The 19068-nt window shown below is 47.3% G+C and overlaps 1 protein-coding gene across 1 annotated transcript in view; it reads left to right on the top strand.

The window, feature by feature from the left end:
* Nucleotides 1-19068, top strand: part of Efcab8 (EF-hand calcium binding domain 8) — a 52225-nt gene that overhangs the window by 20453 nt on the left and 12704 nt on the right. Inside the window, exons 11-20 of the mRNA XM_076849468.1 lie at nucleotides 95-246; nucleotides 1554-1691; nucleotides 2837-2947; nucleotides 4005-4232; nucleotides 5006-5076; nucleotides 8133-8337; nucleotides 9122-9334; nucleotides 10468-10605; nucleotides 13086-13307; nucleotides 13787-13945. Of these exons, the coding sequence (XP_076705583.1) occupies nucleotides 95-246; nucleotides 1554-1691; nucleotides 2837-2947; nucleotides 4005-4232; nucleotides 5006-5076; nucleotides 8133-8337; nucleotides 9122-9334; nucleotides 10468-10605; nucleotides 13086-13307; nucleotides 13787-13945 (1637 nt within the window). The remainder of the gene's footprint in view (nucleotides 1-94; nucleotides 247-1553; nucleotides 1692-2836; nucleotides 2948-4004; nucleotides 4233-5005; nucleotides 5077-8132; nucleotides 8338-9121; nucleotides 9335-10467; nucleotides 10606-13085; nucleotides 13308-13786; nucleotides 13946-19068) is intronic.

The raw sequence follows: 19068 nt of genomic DNA on the forward strand, positions 1-19068 counted from the left end.
CATCTGGCAAGCCTGGCGGGCATCCGAGGGCTGGCTCTGGGCCTTGTACATCCAGTGCAGGCCCAGGGGCCTGGTACTCATTTCTCTACCCCAGCGACCGGTGGCTATGACTCCCACATCTACCTGTGGAACCCCTTATTCTCCAAAAAGCCTGTGTGGGTGATGAAGGGACATCAGACCTCCGTGATGCACCTCCTCGTAAACAGCAAGAATAGCAGCATCCTCATCAGCATCTCCAGGGACAAGGTGCTGCTCTCAGTTCCATTCCTTGGGGAAAGACACTGATGCTGGGGTAGTAATCTGGCTCAGCCAGCCCAGGGGACCTATGCTGGGAGACATCTGAGGCCTAGAGGAACAGGGTAACGTCCCTCCTCAGCCAAAGGCCTACAGAGAGGTGCCTGGCATTACCATGAAGATCTTCGACAGTCCCCAGTAGAGTCCTGATCCCAGCTCACATCAGTCCACCAGAGCAGGGTTCCCATGTAGCCCAGTCTGGCTTCTTTACCTGAGCAGATCCTCCTCCTGTTTGGTTCTCAGTTTCCTCATCAATAGGCTGGCTCTTGAATGGTTTAGAGGAGAACAGGTGGTAAGAGAACAGGCAGCATCTGGCACACAGTAGGTGCATGAGACATGTCTGTCCCTGCCCCACCCACATCTGCATGCCTCAGCTCTCCCAGTGACCCCCTCCTTGGTCGCCCTGGCTGTCAGCCTGACTGGACCTTCCTCAGTGCCTGGGGCGAGGGGCATCACTTTGCTCAGGGGCAGCTGTTAGTTCAGGATGCTGCGCCTCTTTCTTGCTGCTCGGGCATCCTGGCCAACATGCAAAGGAGGCCCACGGCTCCCAGGGTCTGCTTCAGGGAACAATTTGTGTTTTCTGGCTCAGCAGATGGAGAATTTTCAGAGCCTTGGTGTCACTGGGCCACCCTTCCCAACATGTCCTCACTCAGGCTGCTAGGGGACTCTCCTAACACCTGCAAACTGGTATCCTCACCTCTGGTGAAGGATCTGAGGTGCGAGGTGGGTGATGGAGATGGGCCAGCTGACATCCTCGTGACAGCCATGGGAAGAGCTGGGGCGTGCACTGGTCTGGTTGATTCTAGTCCATGCCTTGTGTAGCTCTCTGAGGTGGCTCTGAGCAATGGGTCCTGGGGGGACTTCCATGGGGCCTCTCTAAGGAAGTTTCCTCAACCCAGGATGACTGCACTGGGGCTACTCTGGGGACACACAGGCCATTTTGGCAATTAAGTTTGTACCTACTCTTGACTGTGTTCTAGGCTGGCTTTTCATGAGTGAGGCTGAAGTGGGAGCTGGTGGGGGTCTGGGTGGGGGTGTTCTGCAGGGTAGAGGCCTAAGGGAAAGCCCTGGGATGGAGCTGTGTTCTGCTGTTACTCACTGTGTGGCTGGGCTACTGGAGCATAAGCGTAGACAGTGCAGGGTTGTCACCAGTGCAGGGTTGTCACCAGCACAGACGATTAACACAGTGCATGTGTATTAGGGGTGCTTGGGTAACGTGTCCCTGAGGATCCCCCACCTCTTGCCTGTTTCCCACCCAGAACATCCGCGTGTGGGACATGCAGGACTACATCTGCCTGCAGTCCTTCTGTGGGAAGCTGTTCGCCCTGGGGAACTGCCCCATCACCAGTGCCTGCTTCCACGAGACCGACAACACCCTCATCTGCAGCACCTATTCCGTGAGTGTTGTCCTGGGTGGGAGGGGAGGGAGGGACTCATGGCCACGGGCAGAGGGGACACATCAGCTAGGGACCCAAGAGTCTGTCATATCCTTAACAGCAATCTTGAGACTGCTGAAGCTGCTGGCCTCCAGCCTGGCCTATAAGACTCCTGCTCTCAGGCCTCCCTGGAAGGCAGCGTCGGGGCCCTGGCCTGCCTTCCTCTCTGCCACCGCTACCTCCGCTCACCCCCACCCCCGCATCCCTTGGGCTCTCCTTCTGGAACCGCCTGCCCCAGGTGGGGTCAGGAGTTCTTCCTGAGTCCCTTTGGCCCATCACGGTTGCAGGACTGTTTTTCCTACTAAATCATGAACTTTAGGAAGGCGGGGCTGGGCCCAAGCAAGACTCTGAAGGAGAGGTCCTCGAGATGATAGGAAGACACCTGTGAGTGGTGACCTCGCTGGTACCTGCAACAGGTCCTGCCCCTGAGGGACAAGCATGAAGGTGGACTGGCCAGAGTGGTGGTGGGGCCTGGGACCAGTTAGGGCTGTGGGAATAACCAGCAGCCAGTAGGCGGGGTGGTCCTGACTAGGAAGGAGAAGAGTACATCATTCGCGGTGGAGCTTCACCGAGTCCTCGCCCCTCTGTTGGCTGGGCCACTCTAGCAGGAGATGCACATGTCCTCTTGTGCCTTTGTTGCCTCTCCCCACATAGCAGATTTTGAAGGAGGGTTGTGGGTTCCTCCATATCTTGCTGAGTGCTGGACCAGCCGTTGACCTCTGTCAAGTTAGATCTTCCAGGTTCCTTTTAGTCGTTAAACATGGTTAACCTCCAGTTCTTTGTCAAGAGCTGAGAATATATGAGTAAGACACTCCCTTGAGAAGGGAACCCTGATAGAGGATTTAGCCTCTCAGAAATGATAAGGAGAGAAGGACCTTGGACTTTGGCCTTGGGGTTCTAGGGATACTAGGGCTTGAGAGGCCTAGCTCTGGGAATGGAGGCCCTGGAGTAGGGAGAGTGGCCCAGGAGCCTCACTGGGTGCCATCTAGACATCTTGATGGAGTGATTTATGGGAGCCATCTCCCCGGGGCCAGTCACTGAGGGCCCATCTCACTGAGGGCCCATCTTACTGAGGGCAGAGCCCCTCTGACTCTCCTCACCTGCAGATTGGGATCTTAAATGGCTATTTGGAGTGCCAGCAGCCTATGAAAGCAGGAAAGCTGTCAACTCACAGTGCAGCTGTGTGCAATGTCCTTTACAGCAAGATCTTTAAGCAGGTAAGTGACCAGGACTTACCTCCAAGGCTGGTGGGAGGGCCAGGTGACATGGGGCAGGACCCAGACCTCGCCATGTGCCCGGAGGTGCATTTGAGGAGCAGGCAGCAGCCTGGCAGAAGGGTGGCCATGAGATGAGGTTTGAACGGCATCACTGGTACCACACAGCTGCCCTCAGCCCCTGGGCCATGGGCTGGCTGCCGGAGGCCTCTCTACGTGAGTCAGCTGGAACACTGGCTGTGGGGTGCTCTTTGGGGCTCCCAGTATGGCTCTTGTTCCAGGGCGCTAGTTTTCAGGGAAACTGTTGTTTGGCTCTATTTATTGTAGGAAGTGGGCAGGGGAAGACCCAGGTAGTGGGCAGCACCCGGGCCTGAGTAGAGATCTCTGGGCCCAGAAATCCTTAATGAGAAACGGGAACAGAAAAGGATGCCAGGGCCTCGCCCACCCCGCTCTTGCCAGTCTGGGCCCTTGGGCCGGGGCAGCTGCATCTGCTATGAGGGTGTTTTTCTGCACAAGACCCACACTAGCTTCTCCAGGCTTCCTTCACCTCTTGTGCTTCAGGCTCTTCAGTGCTGTCAAATAGTTCCTGCTTTGTCTTTAAGTAACTCCAGGCTTCTCTAGATGTTCGGTGGGAGGGCGGGTCTGAAATAGCTTCACCTGCTTCTGCTGCACGGTGACAGTAGCAGCAAGCCCTGGAGAGGCATGACTGTCCTCTACTCTCTGCAGAGGGTCCAGTTAGTATAAGTTAGGATATTCTTCCTTTCTTTACCTTCCTCTTTCTTTTCGTCAGGATTATGATGCTTCAGCCAACATTTTTTTTTTTTTCCTGAACCGAAGATTACTTTTTTCTGGATAGATTCTGAGTTAAGGGAGATTTTACCTTCTAAAGTAAGAGCTGAGGAAGGCTGTAGCATGGGAGCTGGCACTGACTGGAGGCATGGCTTGTCCTGCAGCAGGAGGGCCTGGAGCCTGATCTTTGGGTGCACGGAGTGCTGGGGCAGCACAGGCTGGAGGCCCTGGCACGGAGGCGCTGCTGTCCTGGTGCTGTGTTCCCCCACAGGTGGTGAGTGGCTGCCTGCATGGCACCGTGTGCGTGTGGGAGCTGTTCACCGGCACGAAGATGGTGGATTTCTCCGTGTCTGGCACACATTTTGTGGAGCTGACCTCCATGGCCCTGGACGAGTCCGAGCGGTGTCTGCTCACAGGTTTGCGAGATGGCACCATGAAGATGTGGAACTACAACAGCGGGGAATGCCTCCTGACCTTTCCCAACCCAGACAAGGTGGAGGTTAGTCTGGTGTGTTGCGGAGCCAGGGCAGGGCCCTCGAGCGGCTAACCGCAGCTCCCGGGCGCTGGAACATGAGTTTTATGTGTTCCTGAAAGGCCGTACCATCTAGGAAGACTCCTGTCCTCAACCTGCCTGAGCCTTGTGGCATCTTATGTCAAATAAAGACAGGCAATAGTGGCTGTCTTTATTAAGTTTGCACAAGTGCTCCTTACTCTCTAAATTTGTTAGCACTTCTTATTTCACATATCGGAGCTTTGGATTGCATTTCTAGCTGGGAAGGGGGATGGGATTCAGAGTTACTGTACTCACCCTTAATTGGAAATACTTGACAAGGTCTTAGGGAGAGTCTGTGGGTGTGACATAGAGCAAAGCCAGCCTTATGGGACTTGAGCCCTATAACGCAGTCCTTTAACCAATGCAGTAAGAATACTTGGCCAAGAAGACTGGGGTTTGGATGCTGGTCCAAATGCTGTCACTTAGTAGTAAGTGACCTTAGCCAGGTCACTGTGTGTTTCCATCCCTCCCTCTAGACAATGATCATGGGTACCTGCCCTCCCTGCTTCCTTTAAATCTGTCAAGTTCGATGGTCTAGGTCCATTAAATTAGATAATGGGACGTGAAAATACTCTGAAAAATGCATGCTGGCAAAACTCTAGGGAATCCTTATGACTGAGAGTTTTGACTTCTTGCTGGCACATATAGGAAGACATTTGGGGTCCAGAGCCATGCTCTCTGAAGAGCTTTAGAGCTTTATTTTCTTTCATCTTCAACAGATTAGTGGACTTGTCCATATGAACAAAGCATACTACATGACGGGGTGGAGTAAGAGAATCACCAATTTCACGTGAGTAGCCAGCACCCGCGGTAAGGGGAGGGCAGCTGGGTGTTCTTGCTCTCTGGGTTCCTCCAGTCCTAGCTCCATGGTAGGTAATGGCCATGCTTCATCTGCCCGACTGTCCTTTTCATTCGATACTCGTTGAGGCTAATATGTCTAGGCCTCCTGCCAGGTGCTGGGTGATCCCTTCTGGAACACTTCATTCAGTGGGGGGATGTCTCGGTCTGTCTGGGTTTTTATAATAGAATAGTGTAGACCGGGGTGGCTTATACACGACACACTTATTTTCTCAAGGTGTCAGCAGGTTGCTCTCTGGTGGGGGCCCACTCCTTTTTCATAGAAAGCTCTCTTCTTATTATAATCGTACCAGGTTGAAGGATGAGGGGTCTCTCTGGGGCTTATAAGGGCCCTAATCCCATTCCTAGGGCTCCACCCTCACGACCTCATCTCCTTCCCAGGCCCCGCCTCCTAATACCTCACATAAAGGATTAGATTTTAGTATATGAATTGGGGAGAAGACAAAGTTCAGTCTATAGCACTCCACCTCTGGCTCCCCCAAATTTGTGTCCTCTCACATGCCTAAATTCTTTGGCCCCAGGGTTCCCCCAAATTGGTTCCTTGGTTGGCTGAGCTAGATTATTACCCGCAATGTTGATATCTTTCCCAAAGGATGGAACTGTTGTGTGGGGAGGGTATACGGGGCATGTTCCATGAGGTGGCACTTTTTCCAGCATCAACTTTAAAGTCTAAGCTCAGTCCCCATCTAAATATTATCTAAATCAGCATGAGACTCAAGGTGAGGCCAGACTTCCTCAGCTGTGACCTGTGATACCGATGTGTAGTAAACTTCTGAAATACAACCGTGGGACTGGCATGGGGTAGATGAAACGGAGCAATAGGAGAGAAGAAAGGAGTGGCAGATTATGAACAAGTCCAAAACTCATCAGGACAAACTCTTCAGACCTTAAGACTTTAGGTAATCCTCTTTGGCTTAATATTCTCGTCTCCAGGCCCACGGGGGTGGAGGTCCTGCTTTCAAGACTCAGTGGGCAGCCATCCAGGTAGAGGTTGGGCCCCTGGTCTCCAGGCAGCCTGCCTCCGTGACTGTGTAGCCCTGCTGCCTTGGTGGCTCTGTTCTGGGGCCTGCTCCTGCAGTGATTCTCTGCGTGGATGGGACTCTGGGGCTGGAGTCTGAGCCCGTGACTCTGCTGGAAGGCTTTGCCCTTTGAAATCTAGGTGGTGGGAACATTCAGGCCCTCTTGGCTCTGCTGTGTATGGGCCATGCTGTAAATGGGGTGGCCAAGGAGCATGGTGCCAGAGTGGAGGATGGAACCTGTGAGGTGAGGTGACTGTGGAGGGTGATGTGATGAGGCCACCCTTCTTCTGCCCCCACCCCTTATATGCTGAACCTGTGGTGGGGGGACAGTTCTAATCTTTGAAAAACAACCTTTGGGGTTGTTTTTCCATTGTCTTGGAGAATAATGCCTGTCTTCTGTTGAGCTGGCTGGTCCTTTCCCATCTCCTCTTCTGACACATCCCAGCAAGCTTGCTTATTTCTGTCAATAGGGAAAGGCTGTGAATTTCGGCTTTGCTCATATCCTTAGTGGGGGAGATTGCTGGGGATCAAACCCCCGGCCCTGCCTGCTCTAGCGTTTCTTAGAAGATCTACCTGCCACAAACCCCAGAATGCAAGCACAGTTCAGCCAGGCTCTGCTGCTTTATAAAAAGGAGGGCTTTCCCTCCAGTTTCTAGGCACATGTCCTCATTTCCTCCTGAGGCCTCATCAAAGTGGTCTTTATCATCCATATTTCTACCAATGATCTGCTCAAGATCACTTAGAGGTTTTTGTGTTTTTTAGTACTGGGGCCTCACACATGCTAGGCTGGTGCTCTATCACTGAGCCACATCTGCAATCCCCACTTAAGATATTCAAAAAGATTGAGAGCTGTGGGTATAGCTCAGGATAGAGAACATGCTTAGCATGTGTGAGGCCTTGGATTTGATTCCCAGCACTGCAGTTAAAAAAAAAAATTATATATATATGTGTGTGTGTGTGTATTTATTTTTCCCCTTATAATGGTGCTCTTTTCTGTGTCCTCATCAGAGTCACTCTTAATGGACCAGGTGTGGTCATGAGGGCTTTTTCTAGCATACACCTTGACGCTTCCCACCCCTGCCTAATTCTTCAGTCCCCAAGCCATGTGTGCATGCGTTCTCAGGTGTTTGTCACAGCAGCAGCTCCTTCCGGTGCCAGTTTGTCTTGGCGTCTCAGACAGCTGTGGGTGGCTACAAGGAATGGCAATGTATTCTCTTATAGTTTGGGAGGTTGGGAAGTCCTAGATCAAAGCACGGGCTCATTTGGAGTCTGAGGAGGGCCCACTTCTCATTCACAGGTGGCCATCTTCTCATGGTCACCTTACATGGTGGAAAGGGCAGTGTATTTCTCTGGGACTTCATTTCAAGAGGACACCAAGCCCATCCACAAGGGCTCTGCCCTTGTGACCAAATCGCCTCCAGATTCCCTCACACTGAGGTTATGGGTTAACTTATGGATTTGGGGGAATATGAACATTATAAGTCAAATAATTTCATTTATGAAGTGTTCTGAGTGCTGTGAAAGAAGAAAGCCGAGGTTTCTATGGGGGTGGTGGAAACATGGCTTTGACTTGGGGGTGTCAGGATAGCTGAGCTGAGGTGTCTGGGTGGGTGTGATCTGAGGTACTTGGGGCAGAACACACATTCCAGGGGTGGGAGCACCAGGAACAGGCCCTTCCTTTTCAGAGGGCCTTTGTAGGGTCATGATTTCCCCCTTTAAGCCTTAATCTTTGCCCAGGTATCTGAACAGGGGTGGATTAAGACTATCTGTAAGCCCCAAAGACAGCTGTTACAGTAAGCATGTAGTAGATGCTTAGGAAATGAGGTTGGTGGGCTGGGCTTCCAGCCAGCGCCTACACCAGAGAATGTCTTCCTCTGAGTTGGTTCCCCAAATCCTAAAGGCCAAGGTTTCCCCCAAAGAGCATTAAAGGCTGAGCTCTCGGCCCTCCTGCCTCTGGCCACGTGCACAGGTTCCACAAGACCAAGCCGGTGCTCTTGTGCTACCACTGGCAGACCTTCCACACGGAGGATGTCCTGAGCATGGCCAAGTACCAGCACCAGTTCCTCGGCACCTCCTCCTACAATGGGGACATCCTCTTCTGGAACGTCAACACACTGAAGCCCGTCCTGAGATTCAATGCATCCTTCAGCCCCTTGCCCTTGAAGCCCAAGAAGGTATGGTGGCAGCAGGGGGAATGCTTGCCTCTCACCCTTGTCTCTGCTGAGGGCAGCCAGCAGCAGGGGGGACAGGGAGGGTAGGGGGCACCTGGGAAGCAGAGGGGAGGTAGAGCTTGTTCTGGAGAGGCAGAGAGCCGCAGGTAGATGGCAGTTTCTGTTTATCTTCATGGGACCGATGAGAAAACTGAGTCTCAGAGAGGGTCCACACCTTTCTGGAGGCCACACAACGCACAGGGGTAGATCTAAACTTGGGCAGTCCGCCCCTGAGCTGGTGCTGCTCCTGTCCTTATTAGGTGTTGCATAGACTGCTCAGCAGGCTCAGGGAGGGAATTGGGGAACCTGTGTGGTCAGAGTTACCATGTCTTGGCAGACTAACGCTGGAAGGGACTTTAGGGGTTACTTCCTCCTTGGGTTTCCCAAGTGTTTTGGGGAGGGGTGCTTGAAAGCTCTGCCAAGTTGGGTGGTGCTTCCCCAAGAACAGCTCAGGATATTTTTGGTTTTGCTTCAGTTTTGAATCTGTTTTATCCTCTGGATGTCCCTAACATTACGCACAACCGTGACAGTCCATTTTATAGATGGGAAGACTGAGTTCCTCACAGGAGCAGTGTCCTGCCTGGGGGTATTCATGGTGTCAGTGGTGGGCCCAGGGATGGGGTTAGAGGTTTGGTCTGATGTCTTTAAGGGGACAAGGTTTCTAAGAGCAAATCATGGGTGCCAGAGGTCCCTGTGGATTTCTCTCTAGAGGATGCAGAGCCTCAGGGCTGTTTTCTCCCTGGCACAGGTGCTAACTGAGGAGTGCCTGGCTGAGAGGCACTCCAACAAAGCCTGCATGAAGCAAAAGAAGTGGGTACACAAGGTGCCCAAAAAGTCCTCCAGGGTGACAACCAATGCCAACCTGAGGCGGAATCTGGTGTCAGCACCCCCTGTGATGAGCCACTCATTCTCCCCCTCGCTCCCAAGACACCAGAAATCCTACATTCCTGTGCCCTACAAGGTGGGAGAAGCGCCTGCCATCTGTGTCTTTCTTGTTGTGTTTGTGTTCTTATTTGGATGCACCTTTTCAGAGTGACTTCACCATTAGCCCACTTGTTTTGAGATGGCCAGAGAGCAGAGTCCTTCCCTGTCCCAGACCTACTGCATCTGATCCCCCATGCTGCGGCAGGACAGACCCTGCTGCCTCCCCAGGGCAATGCCAGGCCAGGCTCAAGAGTCTGAAGGCTAAGAGTCAGGACCTGCAGGAAAAAACCCTGGAAACCTGAAGTTGGATATTAGATCCTGGGCCAGTTCTCCAGCTTGAGTCCCCAGCCCCGGCCCAGGAGTGAGCACGGACCCCCGGGCTGCTCCAGCAAGCCTTGCCTCCTTGCAGATCAGCCTGCAAAGGGGTGAAGCAGAGTTGCAGGCCAAGTACTTCCTTCCTCCTCTGAGCTGTCTTGGCCCCAGGATGGACCCTTCCAAGGATGAATGACTGTTCTGTTTGGGGGGACAGGGAGAAAGCAGGAGGAGCTACTTCTCTTGACATCAGGAGTGGCTGGCCTTGGGCTTCTAGCAGTGACCACAGTATGCCCAGGATGAGCACAGGGATCGCTCATGTGGTGCTGGAGGAGCCACTGTGTTCATTTCCATAATCAGGGCCTAATTCCAGCTCCTGGGCGATGAGGCTTGGGTGAGAAACACACCTTCTCCAAGTGCATGATCATTGCCAGGCATGGGGCAGTGTAGATCCAGTCCAAGTGTGTTGGCTGGGACATACTTTTGCTAAAATGCATGCACTTTATATACTGTGAGACACCCAGGCCATCTTTGAAGCCTCAGGGTTACCCTGCAGTCAAATCTTCTAGAGCAGTGGGGCCTCGGGTTCCTTGAGCCTCACTTTTAACCAGGGTGATCACTTCCAGGACAAAGGAAGGGTCTTCTCCAAAGACAAACTCAAGTCTCTGCCCCAGAGAGCAAGACTGCTAGTCACTTAAGATGTTGATTCCCTAGCCATCCGCATGTCCTAAGGCTCAGGACCCACCAGATACTCCACTGGACTTTTCCCTACTGTGGGAGGCCACCGGTGGCTGCTCTTTAATCATCCACCTGATCAATGCCCTCATGGTGACCCGGGAGACCTATTTTTCTTTCTAGATGCTTCTCAGCCTTGATAGATCCGGGCTGGCAAGAGACACCTTTACCAAACAGTCAATGTACAAAGAGGCCCAAAGGAAAAAGGGGGAACTTCAGAAGAAGCTGCTGCTGCAACAGTCCAGAGCCTCTGTGGAAAAGGTCGCTGTGCTCAGCCAGGGGCCGGGGGCAGGGGGAGGGGGCGCAGGGTGTGGCTAGGAAAGGCCTCAGTGCCCAGGGAGCATTCTGGAGTCAGGGTTGCTGTCTGGGAACAGCTCCTTGGGGTGGGTCAGGGAGAGCCAGGGATGTGGGTGGTGTCCCTCCTAGTTGGGGGCTTGGGCTGGGGAGGGGAGGGTGTTGGGTACCCCATGCAGGTGGGGCTGGCTCTTCGTTCTCTTCTCTTCCTCTTCTACTTTTCTCTGTCTGACCCTGCATGCCCCTCCTGAAAATGCGCTGCGTGTTCATGTTGGGGTGCTGCAGGCCTGTCCCTTCATCCAGCTGCAGGGACCAAGGACTCAGAAACAAGGGGCAGGAGATACCTTCAGAGCTGGCCTTGTGGTGGTGGGGTGGGGAGCTGGGAGGAGCTCATCCCCCCCTTCAGGTTATGAATTTTATTCTAAAATACCTTTTAAAAACTTTTAAAAAGTAACAATGCAAGTTAATAAGAAGAAAACAAGTATGTATTGGGGCGAGGGAGGAGATCCCGGATATATCTCACTCCTGATAAAGAGGGAGACCTGACAGTCTTCAAAGCCTGAGTTCTTTTAACTCTTTGGATGGCCACTGTTGGGAAGTCCTTGGGCTTTTTGCTTGGCCTGGTGGTCTAAATATAATAAAGATTTGTGTCATGAATCTTGATTGGATTTGTGTGACTGACCCTGGTGGTTTCTGTGTGAGGCCGCCCTCTTCTGAGACTGACCTCCACCCCTGGCTTCTAAGTGCCCTTCCTCCTGCTCCAAGAGCAGCCACGTCCCTTTTCTCTGGGAGTTGGGTGGTTGGTTGAGAGGGTCCAGCGCTTTTGGGTCACCCCTGGTTTTGATACCACTGGTGACCAGTGTCCTGCTCCCTCATGTGTTGAAGCATAACATTGGAGAAGCCCGCTGAGGCAAGCATACGAAGCAGGGGTTATTTAAAAGGGGGTAACATAGACTTCTCCTGGGAGGGAGAAGGGGGCCGGAGCTGGTGGCCTGGTATCCCAAGAAGCGAGGGTGTTCTGCCCCCTTATGTGTCCTAGGCTTCCTTTGTTTTCCTTTCTCTCTGTCCTTCCTGCTAGCTCACACCTTGGTGGGGGGATGGCCAAAAGGTGAGAAGCAGATGGGCTATAGGGGCCAAGTTGGAGTGCTCTGGGCAGGAAGGGGGCTAATTAACAACTCTCTAGGGAGGGACAATCCCTGAGACAGATCACCTTAGCAGTGGGTTGGAGCAGGGGCAGGTTATCCTCTGAAGGAATTAACTTTTCCAGTCCCTCTATTCTCTGGATCCGACTCTTGCCTATCTACCTGTCTAATTCTGGCTTCAGTTTTGGTTCTAGTGGAAGAAGAGCTCAGGTTGGGTGGGGCAATGATGCCTTGGCAGAAGGGTCTTGCCTGTGGTCTTCCTGTCCACTGCTTCTATCTGACCATCTTGGAAGCAAGTGTGACAGGGTACTGGGAAGGCAGCCAGCGCAGGGGGCGAAACTGTGCCTCTTAGAGCCTGTTGATAATGCATATGCCTTGGCCTTCCCAGTAGTGGTCAAGGACCTTTGGTCCCCTGTGTCTGGGGCCACTGGACTGAGCAAGCTAAAACGCCCAATAGGAAGTAGCTAAGTATCTTGTTTTGGACTCAATGGCAATAGGGATAATCAAGATTTTTTTGTTGTTGTTGTTTGACAATATGTTTTGGGGACATAAAAGCCATCACACTGTAAAGTTATGACTTAGCAGAAGTGGTAAGGCCTCCAGTTCCCGGCCTGATTGGTTCTGCCATCTGATGGTGCTCTCAGCTTCTAGTAGGAGACAGCCAAGAAGCTCTCTTCATGCTCACTGTGCGGAGCGGCTTCTTACATGCCCCCCCCCCCCCCCCCCCCCCGCGTGGGCCTCAGGAGTGACATGTAAGGCTCAAATGAGCAGGGGGGGGATTATCAAAGGGCATGAGCAAAGCAAGACTTGAGCAAGAATTTGGTTAAAATACTCTCTCAGCAGTTGGCTGGAAAACATGGGTATTTTGCTGTAGGTTTATGTGAGTGGGAATGAGCTCCTTCCTCAAATCACTTTGAGTTAATAGGTCTTGAAAATTTCTGTTGGAGCCTTATGACAAATCAAACCAGGGGAAGGAACAGGGAGGTACTAGGGAATGAAACTGTGTATCTTGTTTTCAACAAACATTTATTGATCTTGTACTATGTGTCATTGTAGCTATTGTGCTATTGTCACTGTAGCTACTGAGGACAAAGCCGTAACAAAAACCAGACTCAAATCCCTGCCCTCAAGTAGCTCATAGTCCAGTGTGATGTTTCGCATCACCAGCTGAGTAGAAAGGGACATCTAGGAAATTGGGGACCAGGTTGGTGTGGTGACTTGCCCAGGTCCCAGAGGAATGTGTGACAGTAGCCAGAGTAAATGCTGGCTTGCAGCTGTGCCCAGCCAGGCCTACTTCTCCCGCAGATCATCTTCCTGCAGACCAGGCCTCGCCAGCCACACACGGCTGCCATGCTGAGCAGCTGCATCGACGGCCACATCTACGCTTGGTCCCTCCACGGGAATGGAGGCCTGCTGGGCAAGTTCCCTGTGGACCTTAAGGATAATGGGGATGTGGTTGTGGGTGCCATGGCCACTGATGAAAATGACTGGATCCTCATCACAGGGGATTGTAAAGGACACATCAAGGTGAGGAAAGACTGTGTTGAGATTGGGGGACTGGCGTCAGTCAAATGCTGCCCACCCTTTTGCTCCAAGGTCCTTACCTACTCCCTGCTTCCTCTGGGTACTGGATTCATTTGTAAAACACTGGGGGTGGATTACTTAGGAGTCCCTTCCTGCTCTGGCCTGGCCACCAAAATGGCCACCAAAAGGCCCTTTCAAGAAGCCTCTCAGTGATTCTTCTGCTCCACTGTTATCCTACATCTCCATCCCCAGCCAGGTGTCTCAGGTGATCAGCTGTCTCAGGAGCTGATTTTGTGCTTTCTGGGGCAGGCGTGTCTCATCCTTGAGCCAGTCACATGCCTGTGCTGGCTAATCAAGGGGTGTGGCTGAGAAGACCCTAAGGCCATGGTTACAGTCTGAAAGCTAGGAGTAGTTGGGGAAGAGCCCACAGAGCAGGATTGGGCCAAGGGCTGCTAAGTCAATAACCCACACTTTGTGCCTAGATCTGGGACATTAAGGATTACTGCATACTTATCCGCCAGCAGCCACTGCATACCAGTGAGAGCAAGATCCCCATTGAAACAGAGAACAAGTTCCGGATCTTAATTCCTAAACGGTTCCAAATGAACATCCCACACTACATTCCCTTGAAGGAGACGGAGGTAGGAAGGTTACTGGAGGGTCAGTCAGAAGAATGTCCCCATAAGGAGCTGGTTCACGTACTGAGATTACAACTACTTATGTGGAAAATTATTATTTTTTTGGATGTTAATTCTTTTCTTAAAATTTTTTATTTGTTCTTTTTAGTTATACAGTTCAGTAGAGTGTATTTTGACATATCCTGCATCCATGGAGTGTAACTTGCCATTCCTGTAGCTATGTGGTTGTACATGGTGTGCAGTTGCACTGGTCGAGTTCCTATATGACCATAGGAATGTTATGTCTGGTTCATTATACAGTCTTCCCCATTCCCATCCTGCTCTACTCCCCCTGCTCCTCCCTCTTCCAATTAGGTGAACCTGCAACCCCTGCCCTCCAACCTCTTGTGAGTCAGCATCCACAGTCAGAGAGAAGATTGGACTTTGGTTTTTTGGAATTGGCTTACTTCACTTAGCTTGACAGTCTCCAGGTCCCTCCATTTAAATGTAAATGCCATATTTCATTCTTCCTTAAGTCCTTTGTTTATTTTTAAATTGGGTTGTTGCTGTTGAGTTGCTTGGGTTCCTTATATATTTTGAATATTAACCCTTTATAAGATGTGTGGTTTACAAATATCCCCGCCCCCCCCCCCCCACACTCTTCTGGGTTTCTTCTCCCCTTGTTGATCGTTTCCTTTGTCTTGCAGGTTGTCAGTGTGCTGTAGTCCCACTTGTTTATTTTGCTTTGGTTCTCTATGTTTGGGGCCATATCTAACAAGTCATTGCCCAGACCAGTGTTTGTCCTGGGTTTTCTTCTAGTAACTTTACAGTTTCAGATCTTATGTTTAAGTTTTTAACCCATCTTGAGTTGATATTTGTATACAGTGTGAGATAAGGATCCAGTTTCATTTTTCTTTATGTAGATATCCAGTTTTCGCAGCACTATTTATTGATGAGACTGTCCTCCCCCATTGTGTGTTCTTGCCATCTTGGTCAAAAATCATTTGTCCATAACTGGAAATGTACCTGTAGGTTGTCTGTTCTGTTCCAGTGCCATGCTATTTGATGATGGGAGCTTTACAATATATTTTGAAGCCAGGAAGTGTGATGCCTCCAGCTTTGTTCTTTTTTAAACTTTTTTTGTAATTGTGGATGGACAGGATGCCTTTATTTTATTTGTTTATTTTTATTTGGTGCTGAGGATTGAACCCAGTGCCTCACACATGCTCAGCAAGCGCTCTGCTACTGAGCTACAGCCCCAGCCCCAAGCTTTGTTCTTTTTGCTCAAGATGACATTGGCTATTCAGGGTCTCTTGTGGTTCTGTGAAATGTAAGGATTATTTTTTTCTGTTCAATGACATTGAAATTTTGATAAGAATTTCCCTGGATCTATAGGTTGCCTTGGGTACTATGGACATTTTAACAATCATTCTTTTTAAATTTAGTTTGTATTGGTATCTATTAATTATACAGAATAGTGGATTTCATTGTGGCCTGTCCACTTGTGCATATTGTTCTTAATTAATTATTCCAACTTATGAACCCAGGCTATCTTTTCATTTATGTTTTTTCCCTTCAATTTATTTAATCTGTGTTATATAATTTTTAGTGTATAAGTTTTCTATGGATAAATTTACCCCTGAGTATTTTTGTTATTGTTGTTGCAATTGTAAAGAGGGTTGTTTGATTGCTTTCCTTTTCAGATAGTTCATTATTAGTGTTTAGAAACACTACTGATTTTGTCTGTTGATTTTGTATCTTGCAACTTTACTGAATTCATTATTAGCACTAAGAGTTTATTTTTTTTTTTTTCTGTGGTAGAGTACTCGCCTAGCATGTGTGAGGTGCTGGGTTCGATCCTCAGTACCACATAAATATAAAATAAAGATATTGTGTCCACCTATTACTAAAAAATAAATATTAAAAAAAACAAGTAGTGAGAGTGGGCATTCTTGTTTTATCTCTGATCTTAGAGGAAAAGCTTTCAAATTTTTATGTTGAGTATGAGGTTAGCTATGGGTTTGTCAGAGGTGGCTTCTATTGTGTTGAGGTACATCCCCTCTATACCTAATTTTTTAAAAAAATATTTTAGTTGTCAATGGACATTTATTTTATTTATTTATATGTAGTGCTGAGAATTGAACCCAGTGTTTCACACATGCTGGGTAAACGCTCTGCCACTAAACCACAATCTCAATCCCTGTCCCTAATTTCTTGAGAGTTTTTATTATGATAAGGTGTTGAGCTTTGTCAAATGTTTTTTCTGCATCTATCAGATGATCATTTTGTTAATGTGGTGTCACAGTTATAAATCTGCCTTCCTTGCATCTCAGGGGTGGCAAATATTCTTGAAAGTCAGATCTAATGATTAAGTGATATTTTACTTTATAGAATTATAAATATTAATTGTATAAAAGAATTATATAATTTAATTTGTTACCTATTATTGGACTTCAGGGCAGTTTAAAAATTTTATTATAAAAAAATGGACAAAACTTAGAAAAACTTTAACTAAAACTGACTAAAGAAGAAATAGAAAATCTGAATATAACAAGAATAAAACTTCCCACCAAGAAAAGTCAAGGTTCAAATGTTTTCAATGAATCCTACTAACTATTAAAAGAATTAATGCCAGTTCTCCACAAATTCTTCCAAAAGAGTTTTATATGATACCAAAGCCAGAAAAGGTATCACAAGAAAACAAAACTACCAACCAATATTTCTTATGAATATACATGCAAAAATCTTAAACAAAATTCTAGCAAATCGAAGCCAGCAACATATGAAAGATTCATATACCATGACCAAATGAGAGTTAATCCAGGGAGGCAAGGTTGATTCAGTATCTAAAATCAATGTGATACAATATATTGACTGAGAGAATGCAAAAGCTCATCTCAATAGATGATGAAAGAGCATTTGACCAAATTGACCAACTTTTCCTGATTTAAACACTCCATAAACTAAGAAAGGAACTTCCTCAACCTTGTAAAGACCATCTATGAAAATTCACAGCTAACTTAATGTTGAAATACCAAATACTTTCCCCTAATTTCAGGAATAAGATAAGAAAGTCCAGTCTTGCGACTTCTATTTAGCATTTTACTGGAAGGTTATTTGGGAAAGAAAGTAGAATAAAAGGCTTCTATATTGTAATGGAAGTACTAAAACTATCTTTATATGTAGATGACATGATTTTGTAAATAGAAAATCCTAAAAAAATCTACTAAAATTCTATTAGAGCTAATAAATTAATTCAATGGAATTGAATATATAAGATCAATATATAACATCAAGATATTTTGATAAACTAACAATGAGCATTTAAAAGTTGAAATGAAGGAAAAATGTTTCCCTTGCAAATGGCATTAAAAAAATTAGAATAGGAACTAATTAGCAAAAGAAGTACAAAATCTGTACTCTGAAAACTGCAAAATATTATTAAAAGAAATTAAAGAAAGCCTAAATAAATGGAAACACATCCCATGTTCATGTAGTAGAAGATTTAACACTATTAGTATAGCATGCTTTCCAAAATGATTCATTATAGTTTAAGTAAAAATCTCAGCTGGTTTTTGTTTTTTTTTTTTTTTAGACCCAAAAATTCATGTGGAAATGCAAAGGATCTAGAATAGTCAAAAACAAAAACACCCCCTCCCCCAAACTCCCCAGAACCAAAACCAAAACACATAGCATGATAACAACAATAAATCTTAAAGTCTTAAAAAAGAAAGAAAGAAAGAAAAAGAAAAAAACAGCATGATTCATTAAAAAAGTACTGGGATACCTGATGAAATATTAAGAGAAAACCAAATCATTATCTTATATCTTAAAATAAATACTTAAATGGTTGCAAATTTCAAAACTTAATCCAAAGCTACAGTAATCATGACAGTGTAGTTCTGGCATAAGTAAAAACATAGGTCAGTGGAAATTATATATTTGAGAAGGGACTAGTACTAGAATATATGAAGAACTTAATTAAATAAATAACCCAATCAAAATATGGGCAAAAGAGCTAAACCGACATTTCTTCAGAGAAGATATGCAAATGGCCTGTGAGTGTATGAAATAAGATTGAATATTGTGAGCTATCAAGGAATGCATGCAAAACAATAATGAGGCCCTACTTCATACTGAGTAGCTTGGCTACAGATAATAATAAGCATTGATTAGATACAGGCAAATTTTTTGCCTATCACTTTCTTATTCAGAGAAAAGGTAAATGTTTATTCTTTTTTCTCCCCTATACTGGGAATTAACACAGGGCCTCATAAGTGTTAGGCAAGCACTCTACTACTGAACCTTCACTTATTATTTCTTTTAAAAGTTTGTTGATTCATTAAAAATAATCTTCAAGGGGCTGGGGTCATGGCTTAGAGGTAGAGAGCTCGTCTACCATGTGTGAGACGATGGGTTCGATCTCAGCACCGCATAAAAATAAAATAAAGATTTTTTTTTAAAAAAAGAATAATCTTCAATCATTTAAGTATTTATTTTAAGATATAAGATAATAATTTGAGGGCTGGGGGATATAACTCAGTTGGTGGAGTGCTTGCCTTACATGCACAAAGCCCTGGGTTCAATCCCCAGCACCACAAAAAAAAAAAAAAAAAAAAAAGAAAGAAAGAAAAGATAATGATTTGGTTTTCTCTTAATATTTCATCAGGTATCCCAGTAATATTTGTTGAATAATGCTTTTTATTACTGCTATTTTTTTTTTTGTACCAGGGATTGAACCAAGGATGCTTAACCACTGATTCACATCCCCATCCCTTTTTAGTTTTTTTATTTTTGAGACAGGTTCTCACTAAGTTGCTTATAGCCTCGATAAGTTTCTGAGGCTGGTTTTGAACTTGTGATCCTCCTGTCTCAGCCTCCTGAGCCACTGAGATTACAGGTGTGCATCACCATGCTTGGCTTCTATTGCCACTCATACCAAAGTTTTATGTATATTCAGGTTGGTTTTTTGAGTTATCAGTTTTCTTTCATTGTTCTGTTTATAGTTTACATTATTATGACCTAACCATACTTGACTATAGCAGAATAAATGCCCCTTTTTAATCTTGTTAATTTAAAAATGGGCCTGTTAATTTTCATCCATTTTCCAGTTAAGTAGAGTTGTATTATCTGTGGTATAATGTTAT

The sequence above is a fragment of the Callospermophilus lateralis genome, chromosome 3, assembly GCF_048772815.1.
Source record: "Callospermophilus lateralis isolate mCalLat2 chromosome 3, mCalLat2.hap1, whole genome shotgun sequence".
NCBI lineage: Eukaryota > Metazoa > Chordata > Mammalia > Rodentia > Sciuridae > Callospermophilus > Callospermophilus lateralis.